Raw genomic sequence first — 16,587 nt, 5'->3', positions numbered from 1 at the left:
AACATTAGTCACTAGATGAATTGAAGTGGGGAGAGAATCTAGGCAGACAGACCCACGAGATAAAAGTCTCTGAACACAGACAAAACTGTCTCCCCATTCTCTCCTGCCCTGAATCAAAACCCAAGTCCTGAGTGGCAATGGCAGACTTACCCATTACCACCTGTGATCAATAATTAGTACTTCTTAGATGCCCTGCCATGTAGAAAAACCACAGTTGTTGAAAAAATAGAAGGAAATAAGCATGTCAAAGTCTATACCTACCAAATTTAGGATAAAACTGAAAGGCATCACAAAAAGTGAAGAGCATTTCAATAAGGAGCCTGAAAAGAGGAAGGATATTGAAAAATGAAGAGGCAGGTGAGAAAAGGAATCAAGACAACACACTAGTGGTAGTGAGAGAAGAAAATCCTATTAAAAATCTCCCAAAAGGAAAAGTTTACAATAACATTTTATAGACTCACCAGAAATGACAGTAGAATTGTACAAAAAAGTAATGAATAGAATGAAAAGAAGTAATGATGTAAATTTAGTCAGAAATTAGAGCTTTATGTGAGACGTTAATAAAAAAAGAGAGGACAACTTTGAATAGATAATATAAAAAAATCTACCAAACATTATATGGTATGAAAGAGACAGAAAATTTGAAACACACACAAAACCCCACAGAAGCACAAGAATTATTATTTGAATAAAATAAAAGGATACTAAGATTAGAAGAATATATTAGAACTCAATAAGCCAAGGAAACTGGCTAGACAGAGAAGATAAATGGATAATTTTGATTAAATAAAATTGACAAGGTTTTGTACAATGAAACCAATTGAATTAAAAGTAGAAGAAAAATAATTAATTAAGAAGAAAAATGTTACAGCATTTTTTTTTCTGATAAAACTGCTCAGAATCAAGACACAAAAGGAACTGATTCAGATTCAAGAACTATTTCTTGATAAATAATTTTTTTATATCATTATTCTTCATTTTTATTTTTAAATATTTCAATTTATTCTTTTAAATGATTTTCATTTTAAATTTTCAGTTCTAATTTTTTCCCTCCTCCCACCCTTCCTATGCCATTGAGAAAGCAAGCAATATGCTCTCAATTATACTTGTGAAATCATGCAAAATATATATCTACATTAGCCACATTTTTAGCAAGAAAGTTACACTTTGAGAGTTCATCAGTTCTCTCAAGGTAGATAGCATTTTTTTCATCATGAGTCCTTTGGAAATGTCTTGAATCATTTTATGGATTAGAGTAGACAAGACTTTCACTGCTTCGAATGTACATGAATGAGTCATTCCTCAATAGATAAATGGATAAATTATATGAAGAGACAGTTTTCAAAGGAAGACATCAATACTCGTCAAATCACATGACTATCAATAATCACATGAAAAAATGCTCCTCAAATTAGAGAAATATGAATTACATAGATCAGATTAGTGAAGCTGAAAAAAAAAGGAAAATGATAATTGTTTAAAGGGTTTACAGGAAAATTGGCATACTAATGCACTTTTGGTGGAGTTATGAATTTTATAGCCATTCTGGAAAGTAATTTGGAATTATGTCAATTCATGAACTATGCATGCTTTTTACTTAGTCATATAATACTTGAAAAAGCCAGAGGAAGAGATGAGGAAGGAGAACATTTCAGGCATGGGAGGCAACCAGTGAAACTGCTCTGTCTAGAGATGGATTATTCTGTTCAAGAAACAGTAAAAAGGACAGTGTCATTGGATCGCAGATTATGGGTGGGGAGATTGGCGGAATATAAAATGTAATAAAGAACAGCTAGATGGTACAGTGAATAGAGGGTTAGTTTTGGAGTCAGGAAGACCTGAGTTGAAATTTGCTTCAGACGCTTGCTAGCTATGTGATCCTGGTGAAGTCACTTAATTCTGTCTGTCTCAGTTTCCTCATCTGTAAAATGAGCTGGAGAAAGAAATAGCAAGCAACGCCAGTATCTTTGTCAAGTTAAACATAGATGAAGTCACAAAGAATTGGAAACTACTGAACAACAATGTGTCAAATGATCACCTGCCCAGAAAGAATTTGTAGAAGAATTTTAAAAAGACTTTAAAAATTGAATGTGAAAGAATGAGGAAAAATAAATTAATAATAATAATTTTTAAAAAATATTCCGGATTTCCTTTTCTAGTTGGTTGTTTCTTTTCATAATTTTCTTGTTTTTCTTGGGTTATTCTTTTTTTAAAAAATTTATTTATTTTAGTTTTCAACATTCACTTCCAACAGATTTTGAGTTCCAAATTTTCTCCTCATCTCATCCCTCCCCCCACCCTAAGACAGCATATATTCTGAATATTCCTTCCCCTGATCTGCCCTCCCTCTTCTCTTATCCCCTTTCCCCCTATTTTCCTGTAGGGTAAGATAACTTTACATACCCAATTGAGTGTGTATGTTACTCCTTCCTTAAGTCAAATATGATGAGAATAAGATTCACTCATTCCCTCTCACCTTCCCCCACTTCCCCTCCACTGTAAAAGCCTTTTTTGTCTGTTTTATTTGAGATAATTTACCTGATTCTACTTCTCCCTTTCTCCTTCTCCCAGTATAATCCTCTCACACCTTAATTTTATTCTCCAGATATCACCCCTTCATCTTCAACTCACCCTGTGCCTTCTATCCATCCATCCATCCATCCATCTATCTATCTATCTATCTATCTATCTATCTATCTATCCAAACATATAATTGTTTTCCCTCCAATTGCTCTAATACTGACAAAGTTCTCATGAGTTGCAAATACCATCCTTCCAGGTAAAAATGTAAACAGTTCAACCTTAATAAGTCCCTTATGATTTCTCTTTCCTGTTTACCTTTCATGTTCTCACTGAGTCTTGTTTTGAAAGTCAAATTTCTATTCAGCTCTGGTCTTTTCATCAAGATTGCTTGAAAGTCCTCTATTTCACTGAATATCCATTTCGCCCCCTGAAGGATTATACTCAGTTTTGCTGGGTAGGTGATTCTTGGTTGTACTCCTATGTCCTTTGACCTTTGGAATATTATATTCCACGCCCTCTGGTCTTTTAATGTAGAAGCTGCTAAATTTTGTATTATCCTGATTGTGTTTCCACAACATTTGAATTGTTTCTGGCTGCTTGCAATATTTTCTCCTTGACCTGGGAACTCTGGAATTTGGCTACAATATTCCTAGGAGTTTTCTTTTGGGGATCTCTTTCAGGAGGATCAGTGGATTCTTTCAATTTCTATTTTCCTCTGGTTCTAAATATCAGGGCAGTTTTCCTTGATAATTTCTTGAAAGATGATGTCTAGGCTCTTTTTTTGATCATGGCTTTGAGGTAGTCCAATACTTTTTAAATTGTCTGTCTTTGATCTATTTTCCAGGTCAGTTATTTTTCCAATGAGGTATTTCACATTGTCTTCTATTTTTTCATTCTTTTGGATTTGTTTTATAGTGTCTTGAGTTCTCATAAAGTTTCTAGGTTCCAATTGCTCCATTCTAGTTTTTAAGGAAGTATTTTCTTCAGTGAGCTTTTGGACTTCCTTTTCCATCTGGCCAATTTTGCTTCTTAAGGCATTCTTCTCCTCATTGGCTTATTGAACTTCTTTTGCCATTTGGGTTAGCCTATTTTTTAAGGTGTTATTTTCTTCAGTATTTTTTGGAGTCTCCTTTAGCAAGCTGTTGACTTGTTTTCATGATTTTCTTGCATTACTCTCATTTCTTTTCCCAGTGTTTCCTCTACTTCTCTTGCTTGCTTCTCAAAATCCTTTTTGAGCTCTTCCATGGCCTGGGACTGATTCATATTTTTCTTGGAGGCTTTGGATGCAGGAATTTTGACTTTTTTGTCTTCTTCTTGTTGTATGTTTTGATCTTCTTTGTTACCAAAGAAAGATTCTGTGGTCTGACTTTTTTAAGCCTTTGTTTGCTTATGATCCCAGCCATTTACTTGGGTTGTAAACTCTTTTTTAAGGTATGGGTCCACTTCCAATGTGGAGAATGTACTGTTCCAAGCTTTGGGGGTTTGTGTGCAGCTTTTTTCAGAGATATTTCTGGGGATCTGTAAGTTTTCAGTTCTCCTAAGGTGGTATTATGAAAATTGAAGTGTTTACTCCTTTCCTGGCCTGTGCTCTGGTCTATGAGTGGCCACAAGCAGTTCTTTCTGCCTTGGAACTGTGAGAAGCATTTCCTCTCTATCACCACTACAAGCTCAACCACGCCAGTGCTCCTCTTTACCCCAGGATTGCCACCCAGAGCTGTGACCCATATCCAAGCACAGACAAAACAAAAGTATCCTGTCTCAGCAAACAGAGAGATCCCTGCAATCCCCCTCTGATCAGCCGCTGGATTCAGTGTTTACAGCTACAGGAGAGCAAGGGATCTGGCTACAGTTCCAGGGCCAAGAGAAGAACTATCAAATGTAAACTGCAGAAAAGCAATAGCACATCCTGGTTAAAGACCAGAGTTCAGACCAGTAGAGCCTTGACCACAGCTCATCCCAGATCACACTACCTTGTAAGCATAGAAAACTTGCAGATCTCCTAATTTGCTCTCAAAATAATGGCACACAAAAGCCTGAAGCTTTGGACAATGCTTTCTCACCCTCAGGTGAGTAGAGCCCAATTTCAACATAAAGGTCAAAGTCAAGAAATGTTAGAAAAATGAGAAAACTAGAAAAGAACTTGAGTACAGAAAACTTCTATGGTGGTAGGGAAGATCAAGACACAAATTCTGAATAAACAATGTGAAAACAGATATAAACAAAGCCTGAAAGAAAAATAGAAATTGGAGATAAGCCCAAAAAGAATTCCTAGAAATGTTAAAGAAAAAGATAAGAGTGCTAGAGGAAAAATTGAAAAGAGAAATGAGAGCTCTCCCCCCAAACCCCTCCAAATACCTGTAAAAAATTACTCTAAACAAATTCTAAAGCAGCAGAACCCACAAAAATACAAAGTGAAACAAATTTATAGCTCAAGACAGCCTGGATGGTTGATTGCAAAGGTATATTATGATGGGTGGGGAGAGGAGCACAGTTCAGCATGGGCATGCAGGCAAAACAGGCCTCAGCAAACCTGAAGCAGGCCTCAGAGGACTGAATCACAGGCAGCTGTGGCAGATTCCAGACTTCTCAACCCATGAACACCAAAGAGAACTTAGAAGGTCAGTGGGAAAAGTCTGTGACTGTGGTGAGAGAGAAGCCTGGTCCCAGCCCCAGCCCCCCAGCTCGGCTCCGGGGTGGTGGCTGCTTCCAGAGCTTCTGGCCCACAGACTGAGGGGGAATCAAGTGGCTGATCAGAGGGGGATTGCAGGGATCTCTCTGCTGGTGCTAAGGCAGGATTCTCTTGCTTTATTCATGCTTGGATTTGGATCATGGTTCTGGGTGGTGGTCCTGGGGCTAGGAGGAGCACTGGCCTGGTGGAGCTTGTAGTGGCAGTAGAGAGCAAATCCTCCCCACAGTTCCAAGGCAGAAAAGACTGCTTGTGGTCACTCATAGACCAGAGCACAGGCCAGGAAAGGAGTGAACACCTCGCCCCTTATCATATCATCTTGGAAAAACTGAAAATTTGCAAGTCCCTAGAAGTATCTCTGAAAACAGCTGCACAAACCCCCTGAAACTTGGAGCAGTACATTCTCCACACTAGAAGCAGACCTCTACCTTAACAAAGAGTTTGAAACTCAAGTAATTGGCTGGAATCATGAACAAACAAAGGCACAAAAAAAAGTCAGACCATAGAATCTTCCTTTGGTAACAAAGAAGATCAAAACATACAACCAGAAGAAGACAACACAGTCAAAACTCCTACAGGAAAATAGAAGGGGAAGGGGATAAGAGAATGGGGGGGGAAGAGATAGAAGGGAGGGCAGATTAAGGGAAGGGGTATTCAGAATGCATGACATCTTGGGGTGGTGAGAGGGATGAGATGGGGAGAAAATTTGGAACTCAAAATCTTGTGGAAGTGAATTTTGAAAACTAAAAATAAATAAATTAAATACTTAGAAAAAATTAAAAAGCAGCAAAAAATAAGTAAGAAAAAAAAAAGAAAAAAAAGAAAAGAGAAATGAGAGTGATGCCTGAGAATAAACAGCTTTATAAATGGATCACAAACAGTACTGAAGAAAATAACACCTTAAAACATAAGAATGGGCCAAATGGCAAAAGAAATATAAAAATCCATTGAAAAGAAGAGCTCCTTAAAAAGCAGAATTAGCCAAAGGGTAAAAGAGGTACAAAAGCTCAATGAAGAAAATGATTCTTTAAAAATTAGAATGGAACAAATGGAAGCTAATAACTCCATGAGATTTCAAGAAACAATCAAAGTCAAAAGAATGAAAAAATGGAAAATGTGAAATATCTCACTGGAAAAACAACTGACCTGGAAAATAGATTGAGGAGAGATAATTTAAGAATTATTGCATTACCTGAAAGCCATGATAATAAAGACACCTTTTACATCATATTTCAAGATATTATCAAGGGAAACTGCTGTGATATCTTAAAGCTGTGGGTAAAACAGAAATTGAAAGAATCCACTGATCACCTCTTGAAAGAGGTCCCAAAATGAAAACTCATGGGAATATTATAGCCAAATTCCAGAGCTCTCAAGTCAAAGAAAAAAAATACTTCAAGCATCCAGAAAGAAACAATTAATACTGTGGAGCCATAGTAAAGATAACATAATAATGGGGGGGGGGGAAATCACAGTAATCATGACTGTGAATATGAATGGGATGAGTTCACCCATAAAATGGAAATGGATAGCAGAATGGATTAGAAACCAGAATCCAAAAACATATTGTTTACAAGAGACACACACTTAAAACAGAAAGAAACACACAAAATTGAAATAAATGGCTGTAGCAGAATCTAATAGGCTTCTGCTAAGCTAAAAAATAAAAAAAAAAAGCTGGCATAGCATCATGATTTCAGAGAAAGCAAAAGCAAAAAGAACTAATTATGAGGGAAAATCAGGGAAACTACATTTTGTTAAAAGGTACTATAGACAATGAAGTAATATAAAATTTTTTTACAGTAAGTTTCTTTGATAAAGACCTCATTTCTCAAATATATCCTGAGTGCAGAACTGAGTCAAATTTATAAAAATAAGAGCCATTCCCCAATAGATAAATGGTTAAAACATTTAAACAGGCACTTTTCAGAAGAAGAAGAAATCAAAGCTATCTACAAGTCATATGAAAAAATGCACTAAATTGCTATTGATTAGAGAATGAGAAGTTGAAACAACTCTGATGTATCACCTCACACCTATCAGAAATGACAAATGCTGGAGAGGATGAGGGAAAAATAGGTATAGTAATGAACTATTGGTAGAGTCGTGAACTGGTCCAACCACTCTGAAGAACAATCCACAATGGACTTATAGTCACAGGGTCCAATGGGTTCAATCCTATCTCTACCATTAATTTTTAACCTTAGGTATATCACTTATTGTCACTGGGCCTCAGTTTCCTAAGTCTATAATATGAGGAGATTTGATTTAATGGTTCCTTCTAACTCTAAATCTATAATCTTTAAATTCTTTGTATAAAGTAATAACTCATAAGCCTAGGAAGAAAAAATAAATCATTATAGGGCTGTCTCATAGACCTATGTAGCAAAAACAAAGATCCTATTATCATGAATTATTGCCATTCTCAAATAGCTTTCAGGATAAACATTCAGTGGATTCTAAGTGAAGAGTTCATTCAGTGTCTCTATCATTGGATTTAACATTAAGGATGTGAACTCTTTTGTGATTATTCAACCTCTTAGCCTCTCTCTCTCCTCACCAGTCTTCTGAGTGCCCCCTTTACTTCCTTGTTTCTCAGGGTATAGATGAGGGGATTGAGGCTAGGGGTCAGCAAGTTGTAGAAGAGAGTAAGGAATTTGCCTTGGTCCTGGGATGAATTGTTCCCTGGCTGCATATACATATAGATGATGTTTCCATAAAAGAGGGAGACCACAGTGAGGTGGGATCCACAGGTGTTGAAGGCCTTCCTTCGTCCAGCTGCTGACTTGATCCTGAGAACTGTTCGTGTTATGTACCCATAAGAGACCAAAATTAAGGACAGTGGAAGAAGAGTAAAGCAGCTGGCCAAGACAAACACTGTACTTTCAATGAATGTGGTATCCACACATGCCATCTTGATCATGGCTGGCATCTCACAGAGGAAGTGGTCCACTTCATGCTGTCCACATCAGGGCAGTGTCAGTGTCACAGGGGACATAGCCAGGGAGTTGGCAATGCCACTCAGCCAGGCAATGGCTACCAGCTGCAAACAAAGCTGGGGATGCATAATGACCATGTAGTGGAGGGGTTTGCAGATGGCAGTAAAGTGGTCATAGGCCATGACAGCCAAAAGTATACATTCAGTGCCACCTAATGCTAGAAACATGAAAAGCTGGATTGCACAACCTGTGTAGCTGATGCTCTTGTCTGGGCCACCAAGGTTGAACAGCAACTGGGGAACATAGCTTGTAGTAAAACAGATGTCTAGAAAGGAGAGATTGGTGAGGAAGAAATACATTGGTGTCTGCAGATGGAGGTCCAGGCGGGAGACCAGTATGATGATGGCATTGCCTACTAGAGTCAGGAGGTAGAAGATCAGAACCACCACAAAGAGGACCAGCTCTAATCTGGGTCGATCTGAGAAACCCAGCAAGATAAATCTCTCTAGGGAGCTTTCATTGCCTCTCATTGTAATTATTCCACACATCTCATCTAAAAAATGAAAGAAATTAGAATGATTCTCCTGGGACTCATAGAATTTCAGGGTGAGAAATTGTTTTGGAAATTCACCTTTAGAGTTAAATTAGAAAAAACATGCCCTTCTAAAACCATTTCAGAAAAATAATGAGCTCACCTATGTTTAAAGAACTTTGGAAGAGATGCCATAACTCTAACTTGAACAAGTTTTCTTGTGGCTAACAGAGTTCTTTATCAGCATGTTTTTCCTGAATTCTAGCTCAACTCCTGATGCTATCAGCACATTTTACATTCCTCACCTATTGAGCATCACAAGAACGGTCAGGCCCAGAGGTAAAGGCTTGAAACAACAACGGCAACAACAACAACAACAACTCTGAAGAAGGTATCATTATTGAGGTACAGGAATTATAATCCTATATTCATGTAGCATCCTGTTTTGAAGGTGCAGTTTTAGGGAGCAATCAGTCTAGTAATATCTGCTCCAGTGTTCTTCTGGATGAACATATAGTCAGGCAGCTGATTTATCAAGATCTTTTCACAGTGTTTAAGGCTACAGTTCTACTCTATAAAGAATTCTTCTTGCCTTGCTTCTTGGACTAACATAAGCTTAGCAATTCCCTGCTCTTCTTGCAGCATAAAAAGTCACTTTTTCAGTGAAGTGGTGGTCAAACCAAGTCGATCCACTGAATCTGGGATTCACAATTTATTTGAAATTATAGTTTTCTTTGCTATCACAATATTTTTTCTGTCTCTTCTTCTTGGTTTATCTCCTATACCCTAAGATCTAAGTACCACCTCTGCCCTTAGTCTTTACCCATATTGCACTGCTCTTACTGAAGCTAGATGGAAACGCTGACTGAGAATAATACAGTCAGAAAGCCATGAAGCAAGATTCAAACTCAAGGCTTACTATTCATATGATCCTGGGCAAATTACTTAATTTCTCTCAGGCTCACTTTTCTCATTTGTAAAAAGGGAATAATAATAGCTTCTGTTTCACAGGGTTGATGTTAGGATCACATGAATTAACACCTTAAATTCTTTTAATTCTTAAATTCTTAATTAAATTCTTAAAGCCTTGTGTAAATGCTATATCACCATCACCACCACTACCAACATTATTACTATTATTATTATTATCTACAGCTCCTTCTCCTTGCTCTTCTATTGTGGTCTGCTCCTGCTATTTTCCATTCCATATTTACTTTATTTCCTCTTCCTTTATTATTTTTAATTTTTTAAATTTCCTTTTCCTTATCCTCCAGTTATTTTCTAGCTCTCTGGTTTTCATCAACTGTTTCCTAAATCCCTTAACAACATTCTGTCTCTATTCCCCTCACCTAACCTATATCCTACTACTGGACTTGGACTGGCTTTATGCAATAATTCATGGTCAAATAAATTTCTATATTCAAAGAACAAATGTTGTATATGGTTTTTGTTTGTTTGGTTTGTTTTTTGTTTGTTAGCGGGGAAGATCTGAAACCCACATCATTCAGACACTGCCTACTGCACTAGGAAGTTAAGGGACACACAACCATTATAGATCAGAGGCAGGATTTAAACTTTTTTTCTGTCTCTATGGCAAGTTCCTGGAATACAGGGATTATACTTCATACAACTTTGCATTTTGTGAACTTTGTACATAGTTTTTGTTGTTTATTTGTTTAGTTGTATCCAACTCTATGTGACTCTATGAACTTTGTCCATGAGGTTTTCTTAGCAAAGATACTCGAGTAGTTTTCTATTTCCTTCCCTAGTATGTCCCCATTTTACAGATGAGTAACTGAGGCAAATAAGGGTTAAGTGACTTGGTTAGGGTCACACAGATAGTAAGTGTCTGAGGCAAGATTTCAATTCAGATTTTCCAGACTTCAGGCCCAGTGATCTATCCACTGTACTGCCTAGCTGCCCCTCATACATAGTAGGCATTCAGTTTGGAGAAGAAGTAGGAGTAGTAGGATGAGGAAGATTAAAAGCAGGAGGAGAAGAATTTGAATTTTGGCTCTGCCACTTAGTTGCTCTTTGATCTTGAAAAAATTATGGTATTTCTTTGGACCTCAGTTCCTTCAACTATGAAATGAATGATCTGAGATGGAACTTGGGTTCTTGGCCAGTTTGAAAAATGCTGTAGTTGTAAAATTATCAGACTGGGGTTTTCAGCTATGTGAATCATCTGTGACATTGTTCTGATCCTAGAGCACAGAGAGCAACAGAGAAGGAACTTCAAGAGGAAATGTTTGACCCAGGCCCTGCCCTACCTGCTCAGTATATATATAATCAGAGGAGGAAATAATCTTTACTCTAAATTAAATTAAATTGAGGTAATAGAGAAATTATATACTCCCTCATGAAATAACAATCATTTTTTTTTTCATCCTGCTCTTTGGGATTAACACAGACATACACACACACACACACACATCCCCACACCCCTTTAAAAACATAGAGACAATCCCTGAGGGGGATGAAGTAAGTTTTAGCTCTTTCTCTTGAACATCTCAAAGCTCTTACATATCTGTGATATGATTTTCCCTGATATCAGTTAGGTAGAGTAGATAAGAGAAAGGTTGATTTTTACTGCGTCTGACATTCAGTTGCAAGGAACTGAGCCCCAGAAAGGATAAATACACAACACGCATATCAAAGATCTTATCCAGGATAAGAATTCAGGTCTTTGAACTTCTCAGACTATTCTTTATCAATATTCAGTCTCATGTTTTCCTTGGTGTATAAGAAATAGAAAATTCCCAACCATCAGAAGTACATGAATTATTACCAGAGTTTGCTTCAACATGTAATTACACACTCATTTCCAAACTCTCATTGTCTGCTCCCCACTATCAGTTCATATGGCCCAGCAGGCAGGGATTTTTCTGACTCATTAATAGCAGCCCTAAGGCAAAGGTTACAAGAGTCCTTAGGGGTTGGGGAATGCCTACCATTACAGCCTGTGAAACTATTTTGCTACTTAAAAAATGTCATTATTCCCAATATTTCCCAAGAAAAAAATGGAACTGCTTATTAAATTTCCTTTGTTTTCTATATCAATTTCTATCATTTCGAGGTGAGTGTTGTTTTCTTCAAAATTAATTTAATTTTTATTTATGTCTGTTGTTTCTATATTATAAAAATCTCTGTATATGCCTTACTTCAAGCCACCCACTGCACATTCCCTTTTAGCAAAGGAAAACATAATAGTACCTAAAACATAAACACCGCATAACATTCCATATTTGTTATATTCCACATTTATAGTCCCTCTAAACAAGAGTCTCTGGTTTAGCTTTTTGCATGCTTTCTAGGCCCTTGCTCAGCTATCCCTCACCAAACTTTCTGGGGATGAATAAACAAGATGTTTTACCTTCTCAATAAAACCTATCTGGTTCATTGGAAACATCTAGTGGATTATGTGTTAGTGCTTATAGTGGTGTAGCTGGAAGTTTTAATCAAAAGTTTCAGCATCATTTAGACATAACCTTAATAATATTAACCACAATTTATATAGCACTTTAAGATTTGAAAAGTACTTTACACATCTTATCTTACATGAGCCTCACAACTTTTTGAAGTAGATACTATTGTTATCCCCATAATAGGTGCTGGGAGTGGCAGAAATGAGGCAAGTTGTTATTTTCCTGGGGTCATACAACTAGTGTCTGAGGCAAGATTTGTACTCAGCTCTTCAAATCTCCAAGTCAGCGCTCTATCCACCATGCTGCATAGCTATGTCTTTGCCTTACTTAAACAAGACAAAGTCTGAGCATATAATTGTCCAGCTTCTTACCTGAACTTTTTCATTTCCTTTCTTACAGGCTCCAACTGTAATACAATCTATGTTTCTAAAATGGTAGGATTAATCGAGAAGTTTCTCAGGGAGTATGAGTGCCAGACGGTCTGGCTTCCAAATGGCTAAATGTTCCTATCTTCTTTGGAGTTCCTGTCTTCCCCTCCCCACCTGTATCTTGCTGCATGTTTTAAATTTTTCTTATGAGAATAGTTAACAGATAGATAATGGGAGGAGTGTGAAGGAAGAGGCTACGACTCAGATGGAAAATTATCTGAATGTAGTCAGTTACTAATTGTATATGTGTGACCTTGGTCAAGTTGTTTCAGCTCTCTGAGCCTCAATTTCTTCATCAGTAAAACTGGCATTCCCACCATACACGGTTGCTTTAAGTTCAAATGTGAACATAGTTGGTTCAGTGGATAGAGCACTGGACCTGGAGGTAAGAACTTCTGAATTCAAATCTAGCCTCGGACACTTATGGTTCACACAACCCTGGGAAAGCCACTTAACCTTTGTCTTCCTCGGTTTCTTCAACTGTAAAAAGGTGATAATAATGGCACCTATCTCCCAGGGTTGTTGTGAGGGAGGATCAAATGAGATGATATTGATAAAGTGCTTACCCAGTGCCTTTCTCATAGCAGGCACTTAATAAAAGCTTGTTTCCATATAGCTATAGCAATGTATGTATGTGTATACCCATGTATGTATATACATAGAATATATATGACATCATCACGATTAGGGCAGTCTGGCACTTATTATCATCATCTGTGGTTGTCTAATTGATTTCATTGAATACATAAATAGATTCCTCATAATCTCTCCTCAATAATGAGGACATATGGGTATAATTATTCATTAATGGAGAGTAAATGTTGGAAAAGTTTTGGGGTCAGAAAAATCTCTAGTCAGAGCCAGTCAGTGAAACATATCTTTTCTCACCTCTCTTGGCTTGTAGCAACGTCCATCACAGTCCTCATTTGCTGTCCATATGCCACCGGCACAAAAAACAAATAAACAAAACACCACCACCACCACCAAAAAAAAACCCTATCACTTTTCTATCATCTTGAGGAGCTGAAAGAAGGCACATCCATCTCTGTGCTCTCCTCTATCTTTAGTCCCCTTGGTCTTGACTAGAAGATGCCTTTTGTGCTAAGCGCTAAGAACCTTTCTCTCATAGCTGGTAGAGACCTGAGAAGTTCTCATTGGGAAAACAGGTAGATGTGATATTTGAAGACTATGTTCTGATTCTCAGTGCCAATAGCTTAAACGTAGAGACAATCAGAATGTGATTCCTCAATTCTCTAGCACCAAAAGGGAGGAATCCACTGTTCACCCCCCCCACCTTTCCACCTCATCACCAGAAGATTCCAAGCAAATTGGCCATCTCCTAATGGCTAATGTTGGTGACAATTGTATTATTTGTACCTCCTTGGCATCATCAGCTCATGTACATCATGCTAGGGAAGGGAAATTATCTTGATTCTGCTGAGGCCTCTGGGACCTTATGTCCCAAACAAGCAATTAGGAAGAGATGCTGATCTGTCCAGACAGGGATTTCCTGGGAGAGGACTTGCTACCAAGGTTCTACCTCAATTGTTTCATCTCTGGGGTAGGGAAGTGTTCATAATGTTAGATGTGCATTGAATTTAACTCAACTATTTTTGTGTGTAACCATTTAATTGAATTTTAACCCTTGAAGAAATCTTAAAGATCACTGAATGGGTCATCCTCCTTTGGGTATGCCATGGAAACCATTGTTGTAACCAGCTTTCTAAAGCCTTCAAAAATAATAGTGACATACGTAATTTGATACATTTGTTTATAAATCATACCATCTTTCTCTGCTCCCACCTCCTTATTCTGTTACCTGTCTTATATTCAAGTTATATCAATGCAAAAAATACTCCTACATGGGAAGCCTAATAAAAGAAAATCTATTTTAGCATAGTTTTACTTTTATTAATCTCCTCTATTCATTGTCTGCTTAAGAATGCTTCCATTAGCCATAACTGTAAAAGAGAACTCCATATATATCATGAAAAAAAAAAGCTCTAATTTGTAAGGAGCTTAAATTCTAATAGGGGAGAAAATAGCATCTATAAGTACATAGAAAATATGTACAAAGAAAATAAATACAAAGTAGTTAAATGTGAGGTAATTCACAAGTGAAGGCAAAATATTTGATGGGATAGCAAAAGACTTCTCACAGAAGGTAGTATTTGAGCTGCATCTTCAGGGAAGAAAGGGATGCTATGAGGTGGACGTCTGGAGAGAGTGTATTTCAGGCATGGTGGACAACCAGTATATTATCCTGGAGTTGAGAGATGGAGTGGTGTATAATAAGAAAAAGAAAGAAGGCCAATTTAGCTGAATTATAGACTGAGAGGGTTAGAGTAAGGCCAACATGGGGTTGGAAAGATGGGTTGGGGCCAGATTTTGAGAGGCCTTAAAAGCTAAACAGCAGTTTATACTTGATTCTAGAAACAATAGGAAGCTACTGGAATTTATTGAGTAAGAGAGTGACAAGGCACAATTTTTACTTCAAGAAATCACGTTGGCAGCAGCATATAAGATGGCATCACACTTTTATTTAAAAATTTTGCATCAGTATTCATTAGGGAACCTGGTCTATAGTTTTCTTTCTCTGTTTTTGTTCTTCCTGATTTAGCTGTCAGCACAATATTTGTATCACATCAGGAATTTGGAAGGACTCCTTCTTTTCCCACTTTTCCAAATAGTTTATATATTGTTGAAATTAATTGTTCTTTAAATGTTTGATGAAATTCACTACTGAATCCATATAGTCCTGTTTTTTTTTTAATTAGGAAACTCATTTGTGGCTCATTCAATTCCTTTCTTTCTTTTTGGAAGATGGGGTTATTTAAGTATTTTATTTCCTCTACTGGTGATCTGGTCAATTTATATTTTTGTAATGATACATCCACTACACTTAGATTGTCAAATTTATTGCCAAATAATTGAACAAAACGAATCCTGATAATAACTTTAATTTCATCTTCATTGATGGTGCATTCACTCTTGTCATTTTTAATCCTGGTGATTTGGTTTTTTTCATTAAAAAAAAACAAATCAGCTAATGGCTTATCTACATTTAATGTTATTGGGGGGTTTTTTATCTCATAAAACTGGCTCCTAGTTTTATTCATTAGTTCAATTGTATTGTTTCTTCCAATTTTATTAATTTCTTTTGGTTTTCAGAATTTCTATTTTGGTATTCTATTGGAGAGGTTTAATTTGTTCTTCTTCTGTTTCTTTTTTTAGTTGCAGGCCCAATTATTGATCTGCAATTTTTTGATTTTCTTTTTTGATGTAAGTGTTTAGAGGTATATATTTTCCCCTAAGTACTGCTTTAGATGCATCCCACAGATTTTGGGATGTTGTCTCACTGTTGTCATTCTCTTTAATGAAATTAATGATTGTCTCTATGACTTCTTTTTTAACTGACTCATTCTTTAGGGTTAGGTTATTTAATTTCCAATTTTTAAAATCTATATTCCTATGGTCTTTTATTGAAAATAATTTTTATTGCATTATGGTCTGAAAAGTATGCATTTCATATTTCTGATTTTCTGTATTTGGTTGTGAAGTTTTTATGCCAAAATACGTGGTTGATTTTTGTGAAGATGTCATACACAGTTGAGAAAAAAAAAGTTTACTTCTTTTTATCCCCTTTAAATTTTTTTTTGAGGTCTGTGTTATATAACTTTTCTAAAATTTTATTCATCTCCATAAGTTCTTTCTTATTTACTTAATTGTTAGAATTATCTAGATCTGAAAGTGGAAAGTTGAGGCTTCCCACTAGTACAGCTTTACTATTTCCTCCTATAATTCATTTAATATTTCCTTTAAGAATTTGAATGTTATTCCATTTAGTGCATATATGTTTGGTTTTGCTATTACTTTATTGTCTAAGGCACCTGGTAGCAAGATGCAAGATATAGTTTAATCTGCTTATCTCTTTTAATTTGGTTTTGCTTTGCTTTGTCTGAAATTATGATTGCTAACCTAGCCTTTTTTGCCTCAACAGAAGCATAATAAATTCTGTTCTATTCCCTTATTTTTATTCTGAATGTGTCTTTCT

At 36.6% G+C, this 16,587-nt stretch overlaps 2 protein-coding genes across 2 annotated transcripts in view; one reads left to right on the top strand and one right to left on the bottom strand.

Annotated features, from left to right (window-relative positions):
- The window catches only part of LOC110202632 (putative olfactory receptor 2W6), a 227,827-nt gene that overhangs the window by 193,087 nt on the left and 18,153 nt on the right, over nucleotides 1-16,587 (top strand). The window lies entirely within an intron of this gene.
- On the bottom strand, nucleotides 7,749-8,678 carry LOC110202628 (olfactory receptor 2W3-like). The gene is given in 1 exon segment (XM_020978861.2): nucleotides 7,749-8,678. A coding segment is annotated over 1 exon segment (930 nt).

This window comes from Phascolarctos cinereus, unplaced genomic scaffold (genome assembly GCF_003287225.1).
Source record: "Phascolarctos cinereus isolate Bilbo 61053 unplaced genomic scaffold, phaCin_HiC Scaffold_5;HRSCAF=322, whole genome shotgun sequence".
In the NCBI taxonomy this organism is placed as follows: Eukaryota; Metazoa; Chordata; class Mammalia; order Diprotodontia; family Phascolarctidae; genus Phascolarctos; species Phascolarctos cinereus.
This window is presented reverse-complemented; position numbering and strand designations above follow the sequence as displayed.